Source organism: Oncorhynchus masou, chromosome 32 (genome assembly GCF_036934945.1).
Source record: "Oncorhynchus masou masou isolate Uvic2021 chromosome 32, UVic_Omas_1.1, whole genome shotgun sequence".
Lineage (NCBI taxonomy): Eukaryota > Metazoa > Chordata > Actinopteri > Salmoniformes > Salmonidae > Oncorhynchus > Oncorhynchus masou.
The window spans coordinates 77,232,101-77,259,938 of NC_088243.1; the positions used below are offsets into that span (position 1 = coordinate 77,232,101).

General features: G+C 46.8%; 1 protein-coding gene across 1 annotated transcript in view; it reads right to left on the reverse strand.

The window, feature by feature from the left end:
• macrod1 (mono-ADP ribosylhydrolase 1) overlaps positions 1–27,838 on the reverse strand; it is a 116,530-nt gene that overhangs the window by 21,091 nt on the left and 67,601 nt on the right. The window contains exon 5 of the mRNA XM_064955136.1: positions 4,452–4,568. Coding sequence (XP_064811208.1) covers positions 4,452–4,568 — 117 coding nt within the window. The remainder of the gene's footprint in view (positions 1–4,451; positions 4,569–27,838) is intronic.

The following is a 27,838-nucleotide window of genomic DNA, read 5'->3' on the forward strand; positions in this document are numbered from 1 at the left end:
CCCTGGCTCCTTAGTCAATACTCAACTAACAATCAATATCATGATGCATCTTAGTCCTACGCCCTGGCTCCTTAGTCAATACTCAACTAACAATCAATATCATGATGCATCTTTAGTCCTACGCCCTGGCTCCTTAGTCAATACTCAACTAACAATCAATATCATGATGCATCTTTAGTCCTACGCCCTGGCTCCTTAGTCAATACTCAACTAACTATCAATATCATGATGCATCTTTAGTCCTACGCCCTGGCTCCTTAGTCAATACTCAACTAACTATCAATATCATGATGCATCTTTCGTCCTATGCCCTGGCTCCTTAGTCAATACACAACTAACTATCAATATCATGATGCATCTTTAGTCCTACGCCCTGGCTCCTTAGTAAATACTCAACTAACTATCAATATCATGATGCATCTTTAGTCCTACGCCCTGGCTCCTTAGTCAATACTCAACTAACTATCAATATCATGATGCATCTTTAGTCCTACGCCCTGGCTCCTTAGTCAATACTCAACTAACTATCAATATCATGATGCATCTTTAGTCCTACTCCCTGGCTCCTTAGTCAATACTCAACTAACTATCAATACACAACACATCTTAGTCCTACGCCCTGGCTCCTTAGTCAATACACAACGCATCTTTAGTCCTACGCCCTGGCTCCTTAGTCAATACACAACGCATCTTTAGTCCTACGCCCTGGCTCCTTAGTCAATACACAACGCATCTTTAGTCCTACGCCCTGGCTCCTTAGTCAATACACAACGCATCTTTAGTCCTACGCCCTGGCTCCTTAGTCAATACACAACGCATCTTTAGTCCTATGCCCTGGCTCCTTAGTCAATACACAACGCATCTTTAGTCCTACGCCCTGGCTCCTTAGTCAATACACAACACATCTTTAGTCCTACACCCTGGCTCCTTAGTCAATACACAACACATCTTCAGTCCAATGCCCTGGCACCTTAGTCAATACTCAACTAACAATCAATATCATGATGCATCTTTAGTCCTATGCCCTGGCTCCTTAGTCAATACTCAACTAACTATCAATATCATGATGCATCTTTAGTCCTACGCCCTGGCTCCTTAGACAATACACAACACATCTTAGTCCTACGCCCTGGCTCCTTAGTCAATACACAACTTACTATCAATATCATGATGCATCTTTCGTCCTATGCCCTGGCTCCTTAGTCAATAGAGCGAAGGAAGGCTCAGGGGAACTGGGAGAATGAAAGCAGGTAAAGGAGATGTATAGATTAGAAAGAGAGAGGGAGAGTTGCTGAAAAGAGGGCGAGGGTGTTTGTTAGGTTTGTGGTGAAGATTTTAATTAGTAATAATTGGCCACTGAGGGAGGGATGGAGGGATAAGGTGAGAGAGGATAACTGGCAGTGATGACGAAACAATCCCTGTCTCTCTCCCCTCCTGTCTCTCTCTCCCTCCTCTCCCTGGTGTGTGTTGCTGACTCTCTGTGGTTTTGACACGGTAACAATGCAGTATCGGTACACAGGTGGACTCTGGGGCTGTGGTTGTCTGGTCTACCTGCCAAAGGTTCCCTACTCTAACAACAACAACAAACGCACGCACGCACGCACGCACACACACACACACACACACACACACATACACACTCCGCCTGACGCTCTTACGTCATTCTGCCAGATTCTCTTTCTCTCCTCATGTTCCTTAATTCTTCTCCTCTTCTCCACCAGTCTTCCAGGGCTGTTACACTGAAGTCTGGACAGTTAATGTTGGTTAAGAGTCTGAGGCAGTTCAACTGTTAGGGGCTGTTAGTTAATGGATGGCTGTGTTTAGTATCTCTTTGTTGGTTGAACATGCTGTGCTCTGCAGGCTGTGTGCACTACACAGTGAGACACCCCAGCAGGCCTGTACCACAGGGACACTGACTGTGTCCCAAATGGCACCCTGTCCACTATATTGTGCACTACTTTGACCAGAGTCGTATGGGCTATGGTAAAAAAAAGTAGTGCACTGCATAGGGAATAGGGTGCCATTTGGGAAGCAATATAAGTGTGTTTCAACAGGCCTGTGATCATTGTCTGAACTGTCTGATGTCGCACAATGACAGATCATCTCTGTGGGCGAGAATGAAGTTGAACTGAGCTGTTGACAGGCTGAGACACTGTCCTAGTCACCACCAAACACATAAACTCACACCATCTACACACACAGAATGATATAGTGAGAAAACGAGGCACTGTGACAACAGCTCATCTCATTTTAATTCCCTACAGTCATCAACCCTCCCACCCTCCATTTTCACTAACTCCTTCCTCCCACCCTCCATTTTCACTCACCCTTTCCTCCCACCCTCCATTTTCACTCACCCCTTCCTCCCACCCTCCTCTCATCTATTCCCTCTCTTTCTCCCCTCTCTGTCTATTGGTCTTCTCATGTACTCTTTCTCCCACTGAAGTTTAACTCAACAATGACAAAAAGCTGGTATCTAACAGTCTACCACCATGCTTTTAACACTCACACACACACACACACACACACACACACACACACACACACACACACACACACACACACACACACACACACACACACACACACACACACACACACACACACACATCCAACCAAGGACAACCACAAGCAGAGAGATAAAGACCCACACAAACACAAATAACGGAGGACATCATAGCTAAGTGAATACATTAAAGAGTGTATGAATCTCTAAACACAGTCAGGCCAACCACATAATTACTGCATCCACACCAGGACACGGGAGGAAGGTTGGATGAGAGAGGGGGAGGGAAGAGAGGGGGAGGGAAGAGAGGGGGGGAGGGAGGAGAGAGGGGGAGGGAAGAGAGAGGGGGAGGGATGAGAGAGGCTGAGGGATGAGAGAGGGGGAGGGAAGAGAGAGGGGGAGGAAGAGAGAGGGGGAGGAAGAGAGGGGGGAGGGAAGAGAGAGGGGTGAGGGAAGAGAGGGGGAGGGAAGAGAGAGGGGGAGGAAGAGAGAGGGGGAGGAAGAGAGAGGGGGAGGGAAGAGAGAGGGGGAGGGAAAAGAGAGGGATGAGAGAGGGGGAGGGAAGAGAGGGGGGGAGGGAGGAGAGAGGGGGAGGGATGAGAGAGGGGAGGGAGGAGAGATGGTGGGAGAGAGGAGAGAGAGTGAGGGAAGAGAGAGGGGGAGGGAGGAGAGCGGGGGGGAGAGAGGAGAGAGAGTGTGGGACGAGAGAGGGGGAGGGAAGAGAGAGGGGGAGGGAGGAGAGAGGGGAAGGGATGAGAGAGGGGGAGGGAGGAGAGAGAGTGAGGGAGGGGAGCGGGGGGGAGAGAGAGGGAGGGAGGAGAACAGAGGAGAGAAAGGGAGAACAAGGAAGAAGGAAGTGAATGACGAAAGAGGGAGAGAAGGAGGGTAGGGATGTATAATACCATATGCAGTGAATATGTTATAATTCACTCTGTGTGATATAACATGTATCAATTATCTTTGTTGGTTGGAGTGATGTCCAAAGGCATGGTGGTGTTATAATTCACTCTGTTTGTTACAGGTCGTATAGCCTCCAACATTTTATAAGACCACCCTGTGTGATAGAGATGTATAGGTGGGATATCATCACAGTGTGATAGAGATGTATAGGTGGGATATCAACACTGTGTGATAGAGATGTATAGGTGGGATATCATCGCTGTGTGATAGAGATGTATAGGTGGGATATCATCGCTGTGTGATAGAGATGTATAGGTGGGATATCATCACAGTGTGATAGAGATGTATAGGTGGGATATCATCGCTGTGTGATAGAGATGTATAGGTGGGATATCATCGCTGTGTGATAGAGATGTATAGGTGGGATATCATCTCTGTGTGATAGAGATGTATAGGTGGGTATCATCACTGTGTGATAGAGATGTATAGGTGGGATATCATCACTGTGTGATAGAGATGTATAGGTGGGATATCATCGCTGTGTGATAGAGATGTATAGGTGGGATATCATCACAGTGTGATAGAGATGTATAGGTGGGATATCATCGCTGTGTGATAGAGATGTATAGGTGGGATATCATCGCTGTGTGATAGAGATGTATAGGTGGGATATCATCTCTGTGTGATAGAGATGTATAGGTGGGATATCATCTCTGTGTGATAGAGATGTATAGGTGGGTATCATCACTGTGTGATAGAGATGTATAGGTGGGATATCATCGCTGTGTGATAGAGATGTATAGGTGGGATATCATCACAGTGTGATAGAGATGTATAGGTGGGTATCATCACTGTGTGATAGAGATGTATAGGTGGGATATCATCGCTGTGTGATAGAGATGTATAGGTGGGATATCATCGCTGTGTGATAGAGATGTATAGGTGGGATATCATCGCTGTGTGATAGAGATGTATAGGTGGGATATCATCGCGGTGTGATAGAGATGTACAGTATAGCTGGGATATCATCTCCTCATGGACTCACACTTGGCAGGCAGGCCGTAGCCCCCTGTAATCTTAGCCTCTCCCGTCTCACACCCTTGAAGCTCAGCACACTCAGACCTCAGGAGGGGGCCGGCCGTGCGGTGGATTGCGCCATCCACTGAGGAGAGAGGGAAGAGAGAGAAGAGAGGGAAGTGAGGATGAATATTTGTACAATTTGTATAAACTGTCAACAACAAAAAATGTAAATGAGATATGTGAATTGACAATTGCCTGTGCATTGTTAATGTGAGAGGAGGGGTGAGAGATATAATTTACATGCATATAAACACACACACACACACCTACACACACACACACACACACACACACACACACACACACACACACACACACCAGCTCCCACTGTGGAACCCTTCATATTGATGAGCAATATCAGTTGATGTTATCTAAATCGAAGGAAATTATTATTTGATTTGGGAGACACTTTATCTCCTTCCCATGATCATTGAACTAACAATCATTAGTGCACAGCACCCCTCACTCCAGCTCTAACAACTCGACAGCTCCATACGGGACTGGGAGTGGGAGGTGTGTGAGTTCAGTGTGTTGGGTTGGATCCTTCCTGGAACATCACTTATTATCACCCTGCACTGCCACAGTGTCATACATTATCGCCCTACACTGCCACTGTGTCATACATTATCGCCCTGCACTGCCACTGTGTCATACATTATCGCCCTGCACTGCCACTGTGTCATACTTTATCACTCTGCCCTGCCACTGTGTCATACATTATCACCCTGCACTGCCACTGTGTCATACATTATCACCCTGCCCTGCGTCATACATTATCACCCTGCCCTGCGTCATACTTTATCACCCTGTCCTGCCACTGTGTCATACATTATCGCCCTGCCACTGTGTCATACATTATCACCCTGCACTGCCACTGTGTCATACATTATCACCCTGCCCTGCCACTGTGTCATACATTATCGTCCTGCCCTGCCACTGTGTGATACATTATCACCCTGCCCTGCCACTGTGTGATACATTATCGCCCTGCCCTGTCACTGTGTCATACATTATCACCCTGCACTGCCACTGTGTCATACTTTATCACCCTGCCCTGCCACTGTGTCATACATTATCACCCTGCCCTGACACTGCGTCATACATTATCACCCTGCCATGTGTCATACATTATCACCATGCACTGCGTCATACATTATCACCATGCACTGCCACTGTGTCATACATTGTCACCCTGCACTGCGTCATACATTATCACCCTGCCATGCATCATACACTATCACCATGCACTGCGTCATACATTATCACCCTGCCATGTGTCATACATTATCACCCTGCACTGCCACTGTGTCATACATTATCACCCTGCCCTGCGTCATACATTATCACCCTGCCCTGCGTCATACGTTATCACCCTGCCCTGCCACTGTGTCATACATTATCACCCTGCACTGCCACTGCGTCATACATTATCACCCTGCACTGCCACTGTGTCATACATTATCACCCTGCCCTGCCACTGTGTCATACATTATCACCCTGCCCTGTGTCATACATTATCGCCATGCACTGCGTCATACATTATCACCATGCACTGCCACTGTGTCATACATTGTCACCCTGCACTGCGGCATACATTATCACCCTGCCATGCATCATACACTATCACCATGCACTGCGTCATACATTATCACCCTGCCATGTGTCATACATTATCACCATGCACTGCCACTATGTCATACATTATCACCCTACCACTGTGTCATACATTATCACCCTGCACTGACACTGTGTCATACATTATCACCCTGCCCTGCGTCATACATTATCACCCTGCCCTGCCACTGTGCCATACTTTATCACCCTGCCCTGCCACTGTGTCATACATTATCGCCCTGCCACTGTGTCATACATTATCACCCTGCACTGCCACTGTGTCATACATTATCACCCTGCCCTGCCACTGTGCCATACATTATCACCCTGTCCTGCCACTGTGTGATACATTATCACCCTGCCCTGCCACTGTGTGATACATTATCACCCTGCACTGCCACTGTGCGATACATTATCGTCCTGCCCTGCCACTGTGTGATACATTATCGCCCTGCCCTGCAAATGTGTCATACATTATCACCCTGCACTGACACTGTGTCATACATTATTGCCCTGTGACTAAGGGTGGAAGGCAGGGTACGATGGCTGACTGACTGTCTGAGAAAGAAACACACAGACTGACTGTCTAGGTCCCCTGGGGGGTAGAGAAGCAGCATTTAGTTACAGTGCTGCTGTGTGAATAGAACTGGAGGTGACGCGCACCAGACAGCTAGTCACCCCCACCGACACACACTCTCACTCACTGAAATAGAGAACAAGTGTTATAACAAGACCAAGAGAGGAGAAAGGAGAGAGGGAGGGATGGAGGAGAGATGGGAGATGGAGGGAAAGAGCGATAGATGTATAAATAGTTTGATGGAAGAGACATACGGATATAGTGAGAGAATAGGGGAGAGAAAATGGAGAGAGATGGGAGAGGAAGAAGATCATAGCAAGGTCGTTTTTAATTTCAGGTTCCTTATGTTTGACCTTGTATTTGACAGAGTTACGTGATGTGAGTGCGTGTGTGGTGTGTGTCTGTGGTATGTGTGTGTGTGTGTGTCAACCTCCAGTGTAAGGATTTGTGGGGGTGTATGAAATATGCGTTCTCTATGATCCTGGCTTATATACCAGACAGCTCCAAATACCTGCATTTATCAGACTACAAAGAACAGACACATGACTGTTTCAAGTCGAAGACCTACAAAGACAATGTGATGACACAAAAACAACAAAGATACAAAGACAATATCTCTCATAGCTCTAGAATGACTGCAGTCATTCAATGTGACAAGTAGGAATACTAACAAGTTCACTTAAGAGAAAATGGATTCTGAATCTATAAATGTACAATTCAACCCCTACCTCATGAGAACACTGAAAGAAATTTATGAGTCTACATATTCATATCCTTCTCCATCCTTTTTTGTTCTTCTTGAGGAGAGGAAAAGTGGAAAGAATAAAGAGACATGAGAAATGAAAGGAGAGGAGAATGGTAGAGAGCATGACAGGAGAGATTTGAGGACAGAGATTTTAAAAAACAAAGTGATGAGAGAAATAAAGAAAACTCAGAGGGGCAGTCATTAAAGAGGGAGAATAAAAAAGAGAGGAATGTGAGAAACAAGAGGAGGGTTGAAGAAGAATAGAGTTAAGTAGAAGAAACAACAGGTGATGAGAGGAAACAAGAGAAAAGAGGAGGGGTGCAGGAGGAGCAGAAGAGAGGAGGGGTGCAGGGGGAGCAGAAGAGAGGAGGGGTGCAGGAGGAGCAGAAGACAAGAGGGGTGCAGGAGGAGAGGAAGAGAGGAGGGGTGCAGGAGGAGCAGAAGAGAGGAGGGGTGCAGGAGGAGCAGAAGAGAGGAGGGGTGCAGGAGGAGCAGAAGAGAGGAGGGGTGCAGGAGGAGCAGAAGAGAGGAGGGGTGCAGGAGGAGCAGAAGAGAGGAGGGGTGCAGGAGGAGCAGAAGAGAGGAGGGGTGCAGGAGGAGCAGAAGAGAGGAGGGGTGCAGGCAGAAAAGAAGAGAGGAGGGGTGCAGGAGGAGCAGAAGACAACAGGGGTGCAGGAGGAGCAGAAGAGAAGAGGGGTGCAGGAGGAGCAGAAGAGAGGAGGGGTGCAGGCAGAAAAGAAGAGAGGAGGGGTGCAGGAGGAGCAGAAGACAAGAGGGGTGCAGGAGGAGCAGCAGAGAGGAGGGGTGCAGGAGGAGCAGAAGAGAAGAGGGGTGCAGGAGGAGCAGAAGAGAAGAGGGGTGCAGGAGGAGCAGAAGAGAAGAGGGGTGCAGGAGGAGCAGAAGAGAGGAGGGGTGCAGGAGGAGCAGAAGAGAGGAGGGGTGCAGGAGGAGCAGAAGAGAGGAGCGGTGCAGGAGGAGCAGAAGACAAGAGGGGTGCAGGAGGAGCAGAAGAGAGGAGGGGTGCAGGAGGAGCAGAAGAGAAGAGGGGTGCAGGAGGAGCAGCAGAGAGGAGGGGTGCAGGAGGAGCAGAAGAGAGGAGGGGTGCAGGAGGAGCAGAAGAGAAGAGGGGTGCAGGAGGAGCAGAAGAGAGGAGGGGTGCAGGCAGAAAAGAAGAGAAGAGGGGTGCAGGAGGAGCAGAAGAGAGGAGGGGTGCAGGCAGAAAAGAAGAGAGGAGGGGTGCAGGAAGAGCAGAAGACAAGAGGGGTGCAGGAGGAGCAGCAGAGAGGAGGGGTGCAGGAGGAGCAGAAGAGAAGAGGGGTGCAGGAGGAGCAGAAGAGAAGAGGGGTGCAGGAGGAGCAGAAGAGAAGAGGGGTGCAGGAGGAGCAGAAGAGAGGAGCGGTGCAGGAGGAGCAGAAGACAAGAGGGGTGCAGGAGGAGCAGAAGAGAGGAGGGGTGCAGGAGGAGCAGAAGACAAGAGGGGTGCAGGAGGAGCAGCAGAGAGGAGGGGTGCAGGAGGAGCAGAAGAGAGGAGGGGTGCAGGGGGAGCAGAAGAGAGGAGGGGTGCAGGAGGAGCAGAAGAGAGGAGGGGTGCAGGAGGAGCAGAAGAGAAGAGGGGTGCAGGAGGAGCAGAAGAGAGGAGGGGTGCAGGCAGAAAAGAAGAGAGGAGGGGTGCAGGAAGAGCAGAAGACAAGAGGGGTGCAGGAGGAGCAGCAGAGAGGAGGGGTGCAGGAGGAGCAGAAGAGAAGAGGGGTGCAGGAGGAGCAGAAGAGAAGAGGGGTGCAGGAGGAGCAGAAGAGAAGAGGGGTGCAGGAGGAGCAGAAGAGAGGAGCGGTGCAGGAGGAGCAGAAGACAAGAGGGGTGCAGGAGGAGCAGAAGAGAGGAGGGGTGCAGGAGGAGCAGAAGACAAGAGGGGTGCAGGAGGAGCAGCAGAGAGGAGGGGTGCAGGAGGAGCAGAAGAGAGGAGGGGTGCAGGGGGAGCAGAAGAGAGGAGGGGTGCAGGAGGAGCAGAAGAGAGGAGGGGTGCAGGAGGAGCAGAAGAGAAGAGGGGTGCAGGAGGAGCAGAAGAGAGGAGGGGTGCAGGCAGAAAAGAAGAGAGGAGGGGTGCAGGAAGAGCAGAAGACAAGAGGGGTGCAGGAGGAGCAGCAGAGAGGAGGGGTGCAGGAGGAGCAGAAGAGAAGAGGGGTGCAGGAGGAGCAGAAGAGAAGAGGGGTGCAGGAGGAGCAGAAGAGAAGAGGGGTGCAGGAGGAGCAGAAGAGAGGAGCGGTGCAGGAGGAGCAGAAGACAAGAGGGGTGCAGGAGGAGCAGAAGAGAGGAGGGGTGCAGGAGGAGCAGAAGACAAGAGGGGTGCAGGAGGAGCAGCAGAGAGGAGGGGTGCAGGAGGAGCAGAAGACAAGAGGGGTGCAGGAGGAGCAGAAGAGAGGAGGGGTGCAGGCAGAAAAGAAGAGAGGAGGGGTGCAGGAGGAGCAGAAGACAACAGGGGTGCAGGAGGAGCAGAAGAGAAGAGGGGTGCAGGAGGAGCAGAAGAGAGGAGGGGTGCAGGCAGAAAAGAAGAGAGGAGGGGTGCAGGAAGAGCAGAAGACAAGAGGGGTGCAGGAGGAGCAGCAGAGAGGAGGGGTGCAGGAGGAGCAGAAGAGAAGAGGGGTGCTGGAGGAGCAGAAGAGAAGAGGGGTGCAGGAGGAGCAGAAGAGAAGAGGGGTGCAGGAGGAGCAGAAGAGAGGAGCGGTGCAGGAGGAGCAGAAGACAAGAGGGGTGCAGGAGGAGCAGAAGAGAGGAGGGGTGCAGGAGGAGCAGAAGACAAGAGGGGTGCAGGAGGAGCAGCAGAGAGGAGGGGTGCAGGAGGAGCAGAAGACAAGAGGGGTGCAGGAGGAGCAGAAGAGAGGAGGGGTGCAGGCAGAAAAGAAGAGAGGAGGGGTGCAGGAGGAGCAGAAGACAACAGGGGTGCAGGAGGAGCAGAAGAGAAGAGGGGTGCAGGAGGAGCAGAAGAGAGGAGGGGTGCAGGCAGAAAAGAAGAGAGGAGGGGTGCAGGAGGAGCAGAAGACAAGAGGGGTGCAGGAGGAGCAGCAGAGAGGAGGGGTGCAGGAGGAGCAGAAGAGAAGAGGGGTGCAGGAGGAGCAGAAGAGAAGAGGGGTGCAGGAGGAGCAGAAGAGAAGAGGGGTGCAGGAGGAGCAGAAGAGAGGAGGGGTGCAGGAGGAGCAGAAGAGAGGAGGGGTGCAGGAGGAGCAGAAGAGAGGAGCAGTGCAGGAGGAGCAGAAGAGAGGAGCGGTGCAGGAGGAGCAGAAGACAAGAGGGGTGCAGGAGGAGCAGAAGAGAGGAGGGGTGCAGGAGGAGCAGAAGAGAAGAGGGGTGCAGGAGGAGCAGCAGAGAGGAGGGGTGCAGGAGGAGCAGAAGAGAAGAGGGGTGCAGGAGGAGCAGCAGAGAGGAGGGGTGCAGGAGGAGCAGAAGAGAGGAGGGGTGCAGGGGGAGCAGAAGAGAGGAGGGGTGCAGGAGGAGCAGAAGAGAGGAGGGGTGCAGGAGGAGCAGAAGAGAAGAGGGGTGCAGGAGGAGCAGAAGAGAGGAGGGGTGCAGGCAGAAAAGAAGAGAGGAGGGGTGCAGGAGGAGCAGAAGACAAGAGGGGTGCAGGAGGAGCAGCAGAGAGGAGGGGTGCAGGAGGAGCAGAAGAGAAGAGGGGTGCAGGAGGAGCAGAAGAGAAGAGGGGTGCAGGAGGCGCAGAAGAGAGGAGGGGTGCAGGAGGAGCAGAAGAGAGGAGCGGTGCAGGAGGAGCAGAAGACAAGAGGGGTGCAGGAGGAGCAGAAGAGAGGAGGGGTGCAGGAGGAGCAGAAGACAAGAGGGGTGCAGGAGGAGCAGAAGAGAGGAGGGGTGCAGGCAGAAAAGAAGAGAGGAGGGGTGCAGGAGGAGCAGAAGACAAGAGGGGTGCATGAGGAGCAGAAGAGAAGAGGGGTGCAGGAGGAGCAGAAGAGAGGAGTGGTGCAGGAGGAGCAGCAGAGAGGAGGGGTGCAGGAGAAGCAGAAGAGAAGAGGGGTGCAGGAGGAGCAGAAAAGAGGAGGGGTGCAGGAGGAGCAGAAGAGAGGAGGGGTGAGTGTTGGCTTCAGGGACCTGCCAGGACAGTGTTTGTCTTACTGTCATCTCCCTACAACCTCCCTTATCATTAAACACTGTCAGCTAGAGGAGAAGGAGGTGATAATTGGCTCTATGCTTACCTGGCTGGGAGGCTGCTTTTCTCAGCAAAACACACTCAGAGACGTACACACACATGCACACAAACACATAGATACACACATAAACCACTACACTCACAGACACAACACACGCAAAAACACACTCTTACTTGCTGTACATATGGAATACTAAGTCGCAGCAGATAACCTTGCCAGCTGACCGGTGATAGGTCCAGAGCCTGTCTATTAAACTAATGGGGTGGAACTATTGCCTTTCCCAGAGTCCCCCAGCGAGAGGGCCAATCATTTATTTCAGCCTGGTTGCCATGGCAATATTTAGGATGGTCTGGTGGTGGACACCGTACAGTCCGGCCAACACAAAGCTCAAAGACAACATCAGCAGTATAGTGTGTGTTTTGGGGGAAAACCTGGGTTCAGAAACACGTGTATTTGATTTTTTGATATTTAATACTTGTTTTCTGTGTATTTGAGTATTTGATATTAAATACTTGTTATCTGTGTATTTGAGTATTTCTAATAATGTGGCCCCAATCAACTTCTTCTTTTGAAAGTATTTTCAACTACTTATTTCAAATACTATTTTCAAATATCTGGGTTAAATGCATTTGAGTCAGTGTATTTCAGTATTTTCAAATAAATTCAAATATTCACCTACTTAGTAATATAGATATTTGACATAGTATTTGAACCCAGATCCTGTTGGGGGAAGTGATTCATTTATCTTACGCTGACTGTATATGGACAGTGTATATAGCAGTGGTCACCAACCTTTTCTGAGTCAAAATGCAGTCTGAGATCTACTGCTCTTTTAAAATAAAATAGACTTAAAACGTAAGCCTATGCAACATGAACCAATTAAAACCAGTTCTGTAGCGATGAGGTTTGTGCATTTGACTATAGGCCCAATACATTATCACTGCATGTTCTTCTCAGACCATTTTCAAATGATATATATTTTTTGTGTGTATGTATGTATGTATATATAATCACACTGGTCATTTATCATTTGTTGTGTCACTTGTGAGGCATAGCTAAGTGAGCATAATAATTGGCAAATATATGTATATATTTTGTTGTTGTACTTTTACCCCTTTTTCATGAAATCTAATTGGTATCAGTCTTGTCCCATCGTTGCAACTCCCCGACCGACTCTGGAAAGGCGAAGGTCAAGCCCTCCCCTAACCCGGAGCAGTGTCCCTCCACTCTCCCTCCGCTGAGAAAAGGGGACACAGTCTACCAGCTGATGGCGATGGCATTATTTCTGCCTCATGCACCAATTCATGTTGTAACTCCTATGACCAGAGAAAGTGGAATATTCCTTGATATTAAAAAAGACACAAGCAGCTACTAATACCAACGCTAGCTTATCGGAACACTTTGCTGTACTCCTTCAATTCAGCTGCAGTGCTGGTTGTAGCGTGGGTGGAAGTAGGGAGAACGCACATTTCATGGCTTAAAGTGTTGACAGGGCTGAATAACAACTGAAACATGAAGTCAGTCATAAAAACAGCAGCTCTTTGCTGTATTCGTTGACAGTCTCTCTCGTCATGGCTTTAAAAGTTTTGAAATCTCACAGTATCAACTTTGCTATGAGCTCGAGGTTTCTTTTTACAGTCTATGGCTCGTGAAAACTGTGCAGACACAGTGATCTGAGCTATCTGATTGGCCAGAGATAGGCACTCTTGACTTAGTGTCTAGACCTGCCGGGTAGGTGAAGTTCTAGCTTTAGACACATGAAATGGTTGAAAATGGGAACACTGCCTTCCTGGTGCTATGGCTGCTGGATCAGGGGCACCAACAGCACAAATAAATGTAAAAAATAGGAAGGCCTACACCGGTTGGTGACCACTGGTATATAGAGTACTGACTGGCATTGACAAGAACAACACTTATTTTTAACTGATCTTGTTTTCTTAAAAGACTTTAGCAGATCTGTGAATTGACTATTAGTGAATGCTGCATTATTATGTATGTGTAGGTGTTTTGACATGGAGCTCATTCTATGCTGTTCCCCAGCAGCCCACAGAGCACACATCACAGTACAGCTCATCTTTACTACCCACTCTGCCTGCCTGCCTCCTGTTAGCCACTGTGAGACACACAGTTGAACAGTTGAAAAACACTGGCCTATTGTGAATGTGATGTATGCAGGACAAAGCGTTTCCCTTCTCTCTTCAAATCCTAATCTATCAACTTCATTACCCACTGAGCTCCTGCTCACTGCCTTTATGTCCCTCCCTCACTATCTTTCAAACATTTCCCCTTGTTTATCTCTGTCTCCCCCTCTCTTTAAAGGTCTGACCAGTCTGTACCTGCCTACTTGTTTATCTCTGTCTCCCCCTCTCTTTAAAGGTCTGACCAGTCTGTACCTGCCTACTTGTTTATCTCTGTCTCCCCCACTCTTTAAAGGTCTGACCAGTCTGTACCTGCCTACTTGTTTATCTCTGTCTCCCCCTCTCTTTAAAGGTCTGACCAGTCTGTACCTGCCTAATTAGCATCTCCCTTTACTCTGCCATAAAGAACAGAGGAGAGAGGGGGGGAAGAACGAGGGGAAACAGAAGAAAACGAGTGAGAGAGAGAGAAAGTGAGATTGCCAGTGATAGAGAAGATGGGAGAAAAACCAAATCCACTGTTGATCCAGAGCTGATACACGGTGAGAGGAGAACATTTAGAACCAGATATCTAGAGTTGATACACGGTGAGAGGAGAACATATAGAACCAGATATCTAGAGTTGATACACGGTGAGAGGAGAACATATAGAACCAGATATCTAGTGCTGATACACGGTGAGAGGAGAACATATAGAACCAGATATCTAGAGTTGATACACGGTGAGAGGAGAGGATATAGAACCAGATATCTAGAGTTGATACACGGTGAGAGGAGAACATATAGAACCAGATATCTAGAGTTGATACACGGTGAGAGGAGAGGATATAGAACCAGATATCTAGTGCTGATACACAGTGAGAGGAGAGGATATAGAACCAGATATCTAGAGTTGATACACGGTGAGAGGAGAACATATAGAACCAGATATCTAGAGTTGATACACGGTGAGAGGAGAGGATATAGAACCAGATATCTAGTGCTGATACACGGTGAGAGGAGAACATATAGAACCAGATATCTAGAGTTGATACACGGTGAGAGGAGAGGATATAGAACCAGATATCTAGAGTTGATACACGGTGAGAGGAGAACATATAGAACCAGATATCTAGAGTTGATACACGGTGAGAGGAGAGGATATAGAACCAGATATCTAGTGCTGATACACAGTGAGAGGAGAGGATATAGAACCAGATATCTAGAGTTGATACACGGTGAGAGGAGAACATATAGAACCAGATATCTAGAGTTGATACACGGTGAGAGGAGAGGATATAGAACCAGATATCTAGTGCTGATACACAGTGAGAGGAGAGGATATAGAACCAAATATCTAGAGTTGATACACGGTGAGAGGAGAACATATAGAACCAGATATCTAGAGCTGATACATGGTGAGAGGAGAACATATAGAACCAGATATCTAGAGTTGATACACGGTGAGAGGAGAACATATCCCTTTACTCTGCCATAAGGAACAGAGGAGAGAGGGGGGGAGGAACGAGGGGAAACAGAAGAAAACGAGTGAGAGAGAGAGAGAAAGTGAGATCGCCAGTGATAGAGAAGATGGGAGAAAAAGCATATCCACTGTTGATCCAGAGCTGATACACGGTGAGAGGAGAACATATAGAACCAGATATCTAGAGTTGATACACGGTGAGAGGAGAGGATATAGAACCAGATATCTAGTGCTGATACACGGTGAGAGGAGAACATATAGAACGAGATATCTAGAGTTGATACACGGTGAGAGGAGAACATATAGAACCAGAAATCTAGAGTTGATACACGGTGAGAGGAGAGGATATAGAACCAGATATCTAGAGTTGATACACGGTGAGAGGAGAACATATAGAACCAGATATCTAGAGCTGATACACGGTGAGAGGAGAACGTATAGAACCAGATATCTAGAGTTGATACACGGTGAGAGGAGAACATATAGAACCAGATATCTAGAGCTGATACATGGTGAGAGGAGAACATATAGAACCAGATATCTAGAGTTGATACACGGTGAGAGGAGAACATATCCCTTTACTCTGCCATAAGGAACAGAGGAGAGAGGGGGGGAGGAACGAGGGGAAACAGAAGAAAACGAGTGAGAGAGAGAGAGAAAGTGAGATCGCCAGTGATAGAGAAGATGGGAGAAAAAGCATATCCACTGTTGATCCAGAGCTGATACACGGTGAGAGGAGAACATATAGAACCAGATATCTAGAGTTGATACACGGTGAGAGGAGAGGATATAGAACCAGATATCTAGTGCTGATACACGGTGAGAGGAGAACATATAGAACGAGATATCTAGAGTTGATACACGGTGAGAGGAGAACATATAGAACCAGAAATCTAGAGTTGATACACGGTGAGAGGAGAGGATATAGAACCAGATATCTAGAGTTGATACACGGTGAGAGGAGAACATATAGAACCAGATATCTAGAGTTGATACATGGGGAGAGGATATAGAACCAGATATCTAGAGTTGATACACGGTGAGAGGAGAACATATAGAACCAGATATCTAGAGTTGATACACGGTGAGAGGAGAACGTATAGAACCAGATATCTAGAGTTGATACACGGTGAGAGGAGAGCGTATAGAACCAGATATCTAGAGTTGATACACGGTGAGAGGAGAACGTATAGAACCAGATATCTAGAGTTGATACACGGTGAGAGGAGAGCGTATAGAACCGGATATCTAGAGCTGATCCACGGTGAGAGGAGAGCGTATAGAACCAGATATCTAGATTTGATACACAGTGAGAGGAGAGCGTATAGAACCAGATATCTAGATTTGATACACAGTGAGAGGAGAGCGTATAGAACCAGATATCTAGAGCTGATCCACGGTGAGAGGAGAGCGTATAGAACCAGATATCTAGATTTGATACACGGTGAGAGGAGAGCGTATAGAACCATATATCTAGATTTGATACACGGTGAGAGGAGAGTGTATAGAACCATATATCTAGAGCTGATACACGGTGAGAGGAGAACGTATAGAACCAGATATCTAGAGCTGATATACAGTGAGAGGAGAGGATATAGAACCAGATATCTAGAGTTGATACACGGTGAGAGGAGAACATATAGAACCAGATACCTGGTGGTATAATCCTCCTTAGAGAGAAGCTGAGTACGGAACCAGATATCTGGTGGTATAATCCTCCTTAGAGAGAAGCTGAGTACGGAACCAGATATCTGGTGGTATAATCCTCCTTAGAGAGAAGCTGAGTACGGAACCAGATATCTGGTGGTATAATCCTCCTTAGAGAGAAGCTGAGTACGGAACCAGATATCTGGTGGTATAATCCTCCTTAGAGAGAAGCTGAGTACGGAACCAGATATCTGGTGGTATAATCCTCCTTAGAGAGAAACTGAGTACGGAACCAGATATCTGGTGGTATAATCCTCCTTAGAGAGAAGCTGAGTACGGAACCAGATATCTGGTGGTATAATCCTCCTTAGAGAGAAGCTGAGTACGGAACCAGATATCTGGTGGTATAATCCTCCTTAGAGAGAAGCTGAGTACGGAACCAGATATCTGGTGGTATAATCCTCCTTAGAGAGAAGCTGAGTACGGAACCAGATACCTGGTGGTATAATCCTCCTTAGAGAGAAGCTGAGTACGGAACCAGATATCTGGTGGTATAATCCTCCTTAGAGAGAAGCTGAGTACGGAACCAGATATCTGGTGGTATAATCCTCCTTAGAGAGAAGCTGAGTACGGAACCAGATATCTGGTGGTATAATCCTCCTTAGAGAGAAGCTGAGTATGGAACCAGATATCTGGTGGTATAATCCTCCTTAGAGAGAAGCTGAGTACGGAACCAGATATCTGGTGGTATAATCCTCCTTAGAGAGAAGCTGAGTACGGAACCAGATATCTGGTGGTATAATCCTTAGAGAGAAGCTGAGTACGGAACCAGATATCTGGTGGTATAATCCTCCTTAGAGAGAAGCTGAGTACGGAACCAGATATCTGGTGGTATAATCCTCCTTAGAGAGAAGCTGAGTACGGAACCAGATATCTGGTGGTATAATCCTCCTCAGAGAGAAGCTGAGTACGGAACCAGATACACTACATGGTGTCTAATTCCAAAATCATGTTTATTAATATGGAGTTGGTCACCACTTTGCTGCTATAACAGCCTCCACTCTTCTGGGAAGGCTTTCCACAAGATGTTGGAACATTGCTGTGGGGACATTCTTCCATTCAGCCACAAGAGCATAGTGAGGTTGGGCGCTGATGTTGGGTGATTATTTCTGCTTTTTGTGACTCCTCTCTTTGGCTGGAAAAATGGCTGTGTTTTTCTGTGACTCGACTCTGACCTAACATACAGTGGGTCAAAAAAGTATTTAGTCAGCCACCAATTGTGCAAGTTCTCCCACTTAAAAAGATGAGAGGCCTGTAATTTTCATCATAGGTACACTTCAACTATGACAGACAATATTAGAAAAAAATCCAGAAAATCACATTGTAGGATTTTTAATGAATTTCTTTGCAAATTATGGTGGAATATAAGTATTTGGTCAATAACAAAAGTTGATCTCAATACTTTGTTATATACCCTTTTTTGGCAATGAGGTCCAACGTTTTCTGTAAGTCTTCACAAGGTTTTCACACACTGTTGCCGGTATTTGATACACGGTGAGAGGAGACTCCACAATTGGTGGCTGACTAAATACTTTTTTGCCCCACTATATATATATATTTTTTTAAATCTATCTTTAAAATGGTGTAAAATACTTGTATGTTTGAGGAATTTTAAATATGGGATTTCTGTTATTTTGAATTTGGCGCCCTGCACTTTCACTGGCTGTTGTCAAATCGATCCCGTTAGCGGGATCTCAGCCCAAAGAGGTTTTAACAAACTATAGTTTTGGCAAGTCGGTTAGGAGATCTACTTTGTGCACGACAAATAATTTTTCCAATATTTGTTTACAGACAGATTATTTTACTTATAATTCACTGTAACACAATTCCAGTGGGTCAGAAGTTTACATACACTAAGTTGACTGTGCCTTTAAACAGCTTGGAAAATTACAGAAAATGATGTCATGGCTTTAGAAGCTTCTGACATAATTTGAGTCAATTGGAGGTGTACCTGTGGATGTATTTCAAGGCCTACCTTCAAACTCAGTGCCTCTTTGCTTGACATCATGGGAAAATCAAAAGAAATCAGCGAAGACATCAGAAAAACAATTGTAGACCTCCACAAGTATGGTTTATCCTTGGGAGCAATTTCCAAATGCCTGAAGATACAAACAATAGGTTGATGCTACAAACAATAGTACACAAGTATGAACACCATGGGACCACGCAGCCATCATACCACTCAGGAAGGAGACGCATTCTGTCGCCTAGAGATGAACGTACTTTGGTGTGAAAAGTGCAAATCAATCCCAGGACAACAGCAGAGGACCTTGTGAAGATGCTGGAGGAAACAGGTACAAAAGTATCTATATCCACAGTAAAATGAGTCATATATTGACATAACCTGAAAGGCCACTCAGCAAGGAAGAAGCCACTGCTCCAAAACCGCCATAAAAAAGCCAGACTACAGTTTGGAGAAATATCCTCTGGTCTGATGTTTGGAGTAAAAGGGGGAGGCTTGCAAGTCGAAGAACACCATCCCAACTGTGAAGCACGGGGGTGGCAGCATCATGTTGTGGGGGTGCTTTGCTGCAGGAGAGACTTATGCATCTTAAAGTTGGTTGCCGAGCGCCATGTGAAATCCACAGAAGTAAAAGACTGAACACGGAGAGATTACCAGAAACTAACTAGGTTTCCCCTTTTATCTGTGGATTAATTGTCGGAGTTGAGAACACACAATTTTGTGTGACTCAAAATTGGTCAAAATTCTACAAAGATCAAATTTTATTTTAAAAAGGACCTTGTACATTTCAGGTAAAATAACAACCCAATGTTTATATCCCAGGACAAATTAGCTAGCAACAGCAAGCTAGATAGCTAAAATGGCCATAATTGTTTTATGTGATTCGACCTGTTCCCAAATGAATGTATTTGGTTCAGGGTTAGTTTTGATATTTCAACCTGCATGTTCTGATCGTGTCTGGACAAAATCAACAAGCGAGGACACACGCGCGTGCCCAGTCTAGTTACTATGTCAGCAACCGGTGTGGCTGAAATAGCAGAATCCACTAATTTGAAGGGGTGTCCACATACTTTTGTATATATACCATGTAGTATATTTGGTGGTAGAATCCTCCTTAGAGATTGTCAGTTCTACATAGGTCTTAGCTTTGTTTCTGAATATATTAAACCAATGAATATATATTCATTTATTTATTTGTTTATTCAGCAGCCAGGGATCATGCATAACATACTCTAAGTATTGCACAAAATAAGTTACAGTAGCTAAATATAGCTAATTCCCATTTGTGGTCCACCACTACTATTTCCCTCCAAACAGGCAGGAAGAATTGCCCTGCGTAGCAACCTGAGACACTGCCATGGACATGCAGCTACAGGAAGACTGCCTGGGATAGACCAAACACAGCTGGCCTTCTGGGTGAATAACACACACACAAACACACTTTGGCACGAACTCACACACACGGTCGCACTCACATGGTCACACCCTCAGCTGGGGGGGTGGGGGGGTCTGAGTGACTGGCCACTAGTAGTACAGATTTATCACTGGTATCGATTACCTCCACAGTCTCTCAACACCACACACACGCCGCAAAGCACTGACTTAACAACAGACTGAGAAATTACTGTTTATATACACAGCACCCCATAGTAATAAATGATATACAGTGCATTCAGAAAGGATTCAGGACGCTTCCCTTTTAACACATTTTGTTACGTTACAGCCTTAATCTAAAACTGATTCAATAAAAACTGCTCCTCAACCTACACACAATACCTTACAATGATAAGCAAAAATAGTTTTTTTTATTTTTTAAATGTTTGCAAATGTATAAATAACAAAACAATTACTAAATTTACTTTAGAATTCAGACCCTTTGCTATCGGACTCGAAATTGAGCTCAGGTGCAGCCTGTTTCCAAATATCATCCTTGAGATGTTTCTACAACTTGATTGGAGTCTACCTGTGGTAAATTCAATTGATTGGAGATGATTTGGAAAGGCACACACCTGTCTATATAAGGTCCCACAGTTGACAGTCAGAGCAGAAACCAAGCCATGAGGTCAAAAGAATAGTCCGTAGAGCTCAGAGACAGGATTGTGTCGAGACACAGATCTGGGGAAGGGTACCAAAACATTTATGCAGCATTGAAGGTCCCCAAGAACACAGTGGCCTCCATCATTCTTAAATGGAAGAAGTTTGGAACCACCAAGACTCGTCCTAGAGCTGGCTGCCCGACCCAACTGAGCAATCGGGGGAGAGGTGAGGTGACCAAGAACCCGATGGTCACTCTGACAGAGCTCCAGAGTTCCACTGTGAAGATGGATGAACCTTCCAGAAGGACAACCATCTCTGCAGCACTCTACCAATCAGGCCTTTATGGCAGAGTGGCCGGGTGGAAGCCACTCCTCACTTAGAGGGCACATGACAGCCCGCTTGGCCTAAAGGACTCTCAGACCATGAGAAACAAGATTTTCTGTTCTGTTGAAACCAAGATTGAACTCTTTGGCCTGAATACCAAGCATCACATCTAGAGGAAATCTGTCACCATTCCTACAGTGAAGCATGGTGGCGGCAGTATCATGCTCTGGGGATGTTTTTCAGTGGCAGGGACTGGGAGTCTAGTCAGGATCGGGGCAAAGATGAATGGAGTAAAGTATAGCGAGATCCTTGATGAAAACCTGCTCCAGAGAGCTCAGGACCTCAGACTGGGGAGAAGGTTCACCTTCCAAAAGGACAACGACCCTAAGCACACAGCCAAGACAACGCAGGGGTGGCCTCGGGACAAGTCTCTGAATATCCTTGAGTGGTCCAGCCAGAGTCCGGAATTGAGCCCGATCGAACATCTCTGGAGAGATCTGAAAATAGCTCTGCAGCGACGCTCCCCATCCAACCTGACAGAGCTTGTGAAGAAGAACGTTAGAAACCCCCCAAATACAGGTGTGCCAAGCTTGCAGTGTCATACCAAAGAAGACTCAAGGCTGTAATCACTGCCAAAGTGCTTTAACAAAGTACTGAGTAAAGGGTCTGAATACTTAAGTAACTGTTTTTGCTTCATCGTTATGGGGTATTGTGTGTAGATTGATGAGGGGGAAAAACGATTTAATCAATTTTAGAATAAGGCTGTAACGTAACAAAATGTAGGGGTCTGAATACTTTCAAATGCACTTTACTAATGACTTCTCACCAGCAGTCTCACATAATATACTAACTCGGAAGCTGGATGCAAACACACACCACACATACACCACACACACACTTATATCTCAACATCAACTGTTCAGAAGAGATTGTGTGAATCAGGCCTTCATTGCCTTCACGAATTGCTGCAAATAAATCACTACTAAGTCACCAATAAGAAGAGACTTGGTTGGGCCAAGAAACACGAGCAATGGACGTTAGACCAGTGGAAATCTGTCCTTTGGTCTGATAAGTTCAAATTTGAGATTCTGGTTCCAACCGCCATGTCTTTGTGAGACGCTGAATAAGTGAACGGATTATCTCCGCATGTGTGGTTCCCACTGTGAAGCATGGAGGAGGAGGTGTGATGTGTGGGAGTGCTTGGATGTTGTCACTGTCGTGATTTATTTCGAATTCAAGGCACACTTAACCAGCACAGCTACCTAAGCATTCTGCAGCGATATGCCATCCCATCTGTTTTGCACTTAGTGGGACTATCATTTGTTTTAACAGGACAATGACCCAACACACCTCCAGGCTGTGTAACAGCTATTTGACCAAGAAGGAGAGTGATGGATTGCTGCATCAGATGACCTGGCCTCCACAATCACCCGACCTCAACCCAATTGAGATGGTTTGGGAGGAGTTGGACTGCAGGGTGAAGGAAAAGCAGCCAACAAGTGTTCAGTATATGTGCACAAGACAGTTAGAAAAGCATTCCAGGTGAAGCTGGTTAATAGAATGCCAAGAGTGTGTAAAGCTATTATCAAGGCAAAGGGTGGCTACTTTGATGAATCTCAAACCTCAAATATATTTTCATTGGTTTAAGACTTCTTTGGTTACTACATGATTCCATAGTTTTGATGTCTTCACTATTATTCTACAATGTAGAGTATAGTAAAAAATAAAGAAAAACCCTTGAATGAGTAAGTGTGTCCAAACTTTTGACTGGTCGGAAGTTTTTCAACCACTCCACAAATTTCTTGTTAACAAACTATAGTTCTGGCAAGTCGGTAAGGACATCTACTTTGTGCATGACACAAGTCATTTTTCCAACAACTGTTTACAGACATGTTATTTCACTTATAATTCACTGTAACACAATTCCAGTGGGTCAGAAGTTTACATACACTAAGTTGACTGTGCCTTTAAACAGCTTGGAAAATTCCAGAAAATGATGTCATGGCTTTAGAGGCTTCTGAGTCAATTGGAGGTGTACCTGTATATGTATTTCAAAGCCTACCTTCAAACTCAGTGCCTCTTTGCTTGACATCATGGGAAAATCAAAAGAAATCAGCCAAGACCTCAGAAAAACAATTGTAGACCTCCACAAGTCTGGTTCATCTTTGGGAGCAATTTCCAAATGCCTGAAAGTACCATGTTCATCTGTACAAACAATAGTACACAAGTATAAATACCATGGGACCATGCATCCATCATACCGCTCAGGAAGGAGACGCATTCTGTCTCCTAGAAACCTGGACCCGTATAAATCAGCTGGGCTTGACAATCTGGACCCTCTATTTCTGAAACTATCCGCCGCCATTGTCGCAACCCCTATTACCAGCCTGTTCAACCTCTCTTTCATATCGTCTGAGATCCCCAAGGACTGGAAAGCTGCCGCAGTCATCCCCCTCTTCAAAGGGGGAGACACCCTGGACCCAAACTGTTACAGACCTATATCCATTCTGCCTTGCCTATCTAAGGTCTTCGAAAGCCAAGTCAACAAACAGGTCACTGACCATCTCGAATCCCACCGTACCTTCTCCGCTATGCAATCTGGTTTCCGAGCCGGTCACGGGTGCACCTCAGCCACACTCAAGGTACTAAATGACATCATAACCGCCATCGATAAAAGACAGTACTGTGCAGCCGTCTTCATCGACCTTGCCAAGGCTTTCGACTCTGTCAATCACCATATTCTTATTGGCAGACTCAGTAGCCTCGGTTTTTCGGATGACTGCCTTGCCTGGTTCACCAATTACTTTGCAGACAGAGTTCAGTGTGTCAAATTGGAGGGCATGCTGTCCGGTCCTCTGGCAGTCTCTATGGGGGTGCCACAGGGTTCAATTCTCGGGCCGACTCTGTTCTCTGTATATATCAATGATGTTGCTCTTGCTGCGGGCGATTCCCTGATCCACCTCTACGCAGACGACACCATTCTATATACTTTCGGCCCGTCATTGGACACTGTGCTATCTAACCTCCAAACGAGCTTCAATGCCATACAACACTCCTTCCGTGGCCTCCAACTGCTCTTAAACGCTAGTAAAACCAAATGCATGCTTTTCAACCGATCGCTGCCTGCACCCGCTTGCCCGACTAGCATCACCACACTGGATGGTTCCGACCTTGAATATGTGGACACCTATAAGTACCTAGGTGTCTGGCTAGACTGCAAACTCTCCTTCCAGACCCATATCAAACATCTCCAATCGAAAATCAAATCAAGAGTCGGCTTTCTATTCCGTAACAAAGCCTCCTTCACTCACGCTGCCAAGCTTACCCTAGTAAAACTGACTATCCTACCGATCCTCGACTTCGGCGATGTCATCTACAAAATTGCTTCCAACACTCTTCTCAGCAAACTGGATGCAGTTTATCACAGTGCCATCCGTTTTGTCACTAAAGCACCTTATACTACCCACCACTGCGACTTGTATGCTCTAGTCGGCTGGCCCTCGCTACATATTCGTCGCAAGACCCACTGGCTCCAGGTCGTCTACAAGGCCATGCTAGGTAAAGCTCCGCCTTATCTCAGTTCACTGGTCACGATGGCAACACCCATCCGTAGCACGCGCTCCAGCAGGTGTATCTCACTGATCATCCCTAAAGCCAACACCTCATTCGGCCACCTTTCGTTCCAGTACTCTGCTGCCTGTGACTGGAACGAATTGCAAAAATCGCTGAAGTTGGAGACCTTTATCTCCCTCACCAACTTCAAACATCAGCTATCTGAGCAGCTAACCGATCGCTGCAGCTGTACATAATCTATTGGTAAATAGCCCACCCATTTTCACCTACCTCATCCCCACAGTTTTTATTTATTTACTTTTCTGCTCTTTTGCACACCAATATCTCTACCTGTACATGATAATTTATCAATCCAGTGTTAATCTGCAATATTGTAATTATTCGCCTACCTCCTCATGCCTTTTGCACACATTGTATATAGACTCCCCTTTTTTTCTACTGTGTTATTGACTTGTTAATTGTTTACTCCATGTGTAACTCTGTGTTGTCTGTTCACACCGCTATGCTTTATCTTGGCCAGGTCGCAGTTGTAAATGAGAACTTGTTCTCAACTAGCCTACCTGGTTAAATAAAGGTGAAATAAAAAAATAAAATAAAAACGTACTTTGGTGTGAAAAGCGCAAATCATTCCCAGAACAACAGCAAAGGACCTTGTGAAGATGCTGGAGGAAACATGTACAAAAGTATCTATATCCACAGTAAAACAAGTTCTATATCAGCATAATCTGAAAGGCCGCTCAGCAAGGAAGAAGCCACTGCTCCAAAACCTCCATAAAAAAGTCAGACTACAGTTTGCAACTGCACATGGGGACAAAGATCATACTTTTTGGAGAAATGTCCTCTGGTCTGATGAAACAAAAATATAACTGTTTGGCCATAATGACCATCGTTATATTTGGAGGAAAAAGGGAGATGCTTGCAAGCCGAATAACACCATCCCAACCGTGAAGCACAGCGGTGGCAGCATCATGTTGTGGTGTTGCTTTGTTGCAGGAGGGACTGGTTGGTGCACTTCACAAAATAGATGGCATCATGAGGAAAGAAAATGATGTGGATATATTGAAGCAACATCTCAAGACATCAGTCAGGAAGTTAAAGCTTGGTCGCAAATGGGTCTTCCAAATGGACAATGACCCCAAGCATACTTCCAAAGCTGTGGCAAAATGGCTTAAGGAAAACAAAGTCAAGGTATTGGAGTGGCCATCACAAAGCCCTGACCTCAATCCTATAAAACATTTGTGGGCAGAACTGAAAAAGCATGTGCGAGCAAGGAGGCCTACAAACCTGACTCAGTTACACCAGCTCTGTAAGGAGGATGGGCCAAAATTCACCCAAATTATTGTGGGAAGCTTGTGGAAGGCTACCCGAAACGTTTGCCCCAAGTTAAACAATTTAAAGGCTGTCACGCCCTGGCCATAGAGAGGCTTTTTATTCTCTATTTTGGTTGGGCCAGGGTGTGACTGGGGTCATTCTATGACCTTTTTTCTGTCTTGGCCAGGTATGGTTCTCAATCAGGGACAGTTGTCTATCGTCGTCCCGCATTTGCTGGGGGGTTGCTGGCATCCAGCCAGAATGGGTGGGGCCAGCTCTGCGCTCGAGACCGCCAGTGCGCCTCCACGGCCCTGTGTAACCGCTCCACTACGCACCAGGCCTCCGGTGGCAGCCCCACGCGCCAGGCTGTCTCTCCGTCTCCTCCCTCCAGGTGCTCCCTCCTTTCCGGAGCTGCCAGAGCCGCCCTCCTGACCCGGAGCTGCCAGAGCCGCCCTCCTGACCCGGAGCTGCCAGAGCCGCCCTCCTGACCCGGTGCTGCCAGAGCCACCTTCCTGACCCAGAGCCGCCCTCCTGACCCGGAGCTGCCAGAGCCGCCCTCCTGTCCGGAGCTGCCAGAGCCGCCCTCCTGTCCGGAGCTGCCAGAGCCGCCCTCCTGTCCGGAGCTGCCAGAGCCGCAGCCCCTCCTCAGTCCAGAGCCGCAGCCCCTCCTCAGTCCAGAGGCGCCCCTCCTCAGTCCAGAGGCGCCCCTCCTCAGTCCAGAGGCGCCCCTCCTCAGTCCAGAGGCGCCCCTCCTCAGTCCAGAGGCGCAGCCCCTCAGTCCAGAGGCGCCCTCTACGAGAGTCTTCAATCCGGGGCCCGCTGCGAGCCGCCGACGTAAGAAGGGGGTACTGTCGCGCCCTGGCCATAGAAAGGTTTTTTATTCTCTATTTTGGTTAGGCCAGGGTGTCACTGGGGTGGGCATTCTATGTCCTTTCTTCTATGTTTGTATTTCTATGTCTTGGCCTGGTATGGTTCTCAATCAGGGACAGCTGTCTATCGTTGTCTCTGATTGAGAACCATACTTAGGTACCTTTTTTTCGCCCCTGTTTTGTGGGAAGTTAATTTTGACTTTGTTCAGGGCACATAGCCCAAAGCTTCACGGTTTGGTTTAAATAAAGAAAATGTACGCTTACCATGTTGCACCTTGGGCCAGTCCTTCAGCCAGCCGTGACAAGGGCAATGCTACCGAATACTAATTGAGTGTATGTAAGCTTCTGACACACTGGGAATGTGATGAAAGAAATAAAGCTGCAATAAATCACTCTCTACTATTATTCTGAATATCACATTCATAAAATGAAGTGGTGATCCTAACTGGCCTAAAACAGGGGATTTTTACTAGGATTAAATGTCAGGAATTGTGAAAAACTGACTTTAAATGTATTTGGCTAAAGTGTATGTAAACTTCCAACTTCAACTGTATATGGCTGCCAAATATTTGATGAAGAACCAAAAACTACAACAGTTAGTTGAATTAGTCTAAATATATGATCATTAGCACATAGTTTGGAGGGCTCTCAGATATGAATCTTAATATAGCCTATAGATAGAATTAAATACATGAGGGACTTCCTTCGCAGACAGAGATGGCTGCCTTGCTTCGCGTTCCTAGGAAACTATGCAGTATTGTTTTTTATGTGTTATTTCTTACATTGTTACCCCAGGTAATCTTAGGTTTTATTACATATAGTCGGGAGGAACTAGATATAAGAGCAACGTCAACTCACCAACATTACGACCAGGAATACGACTT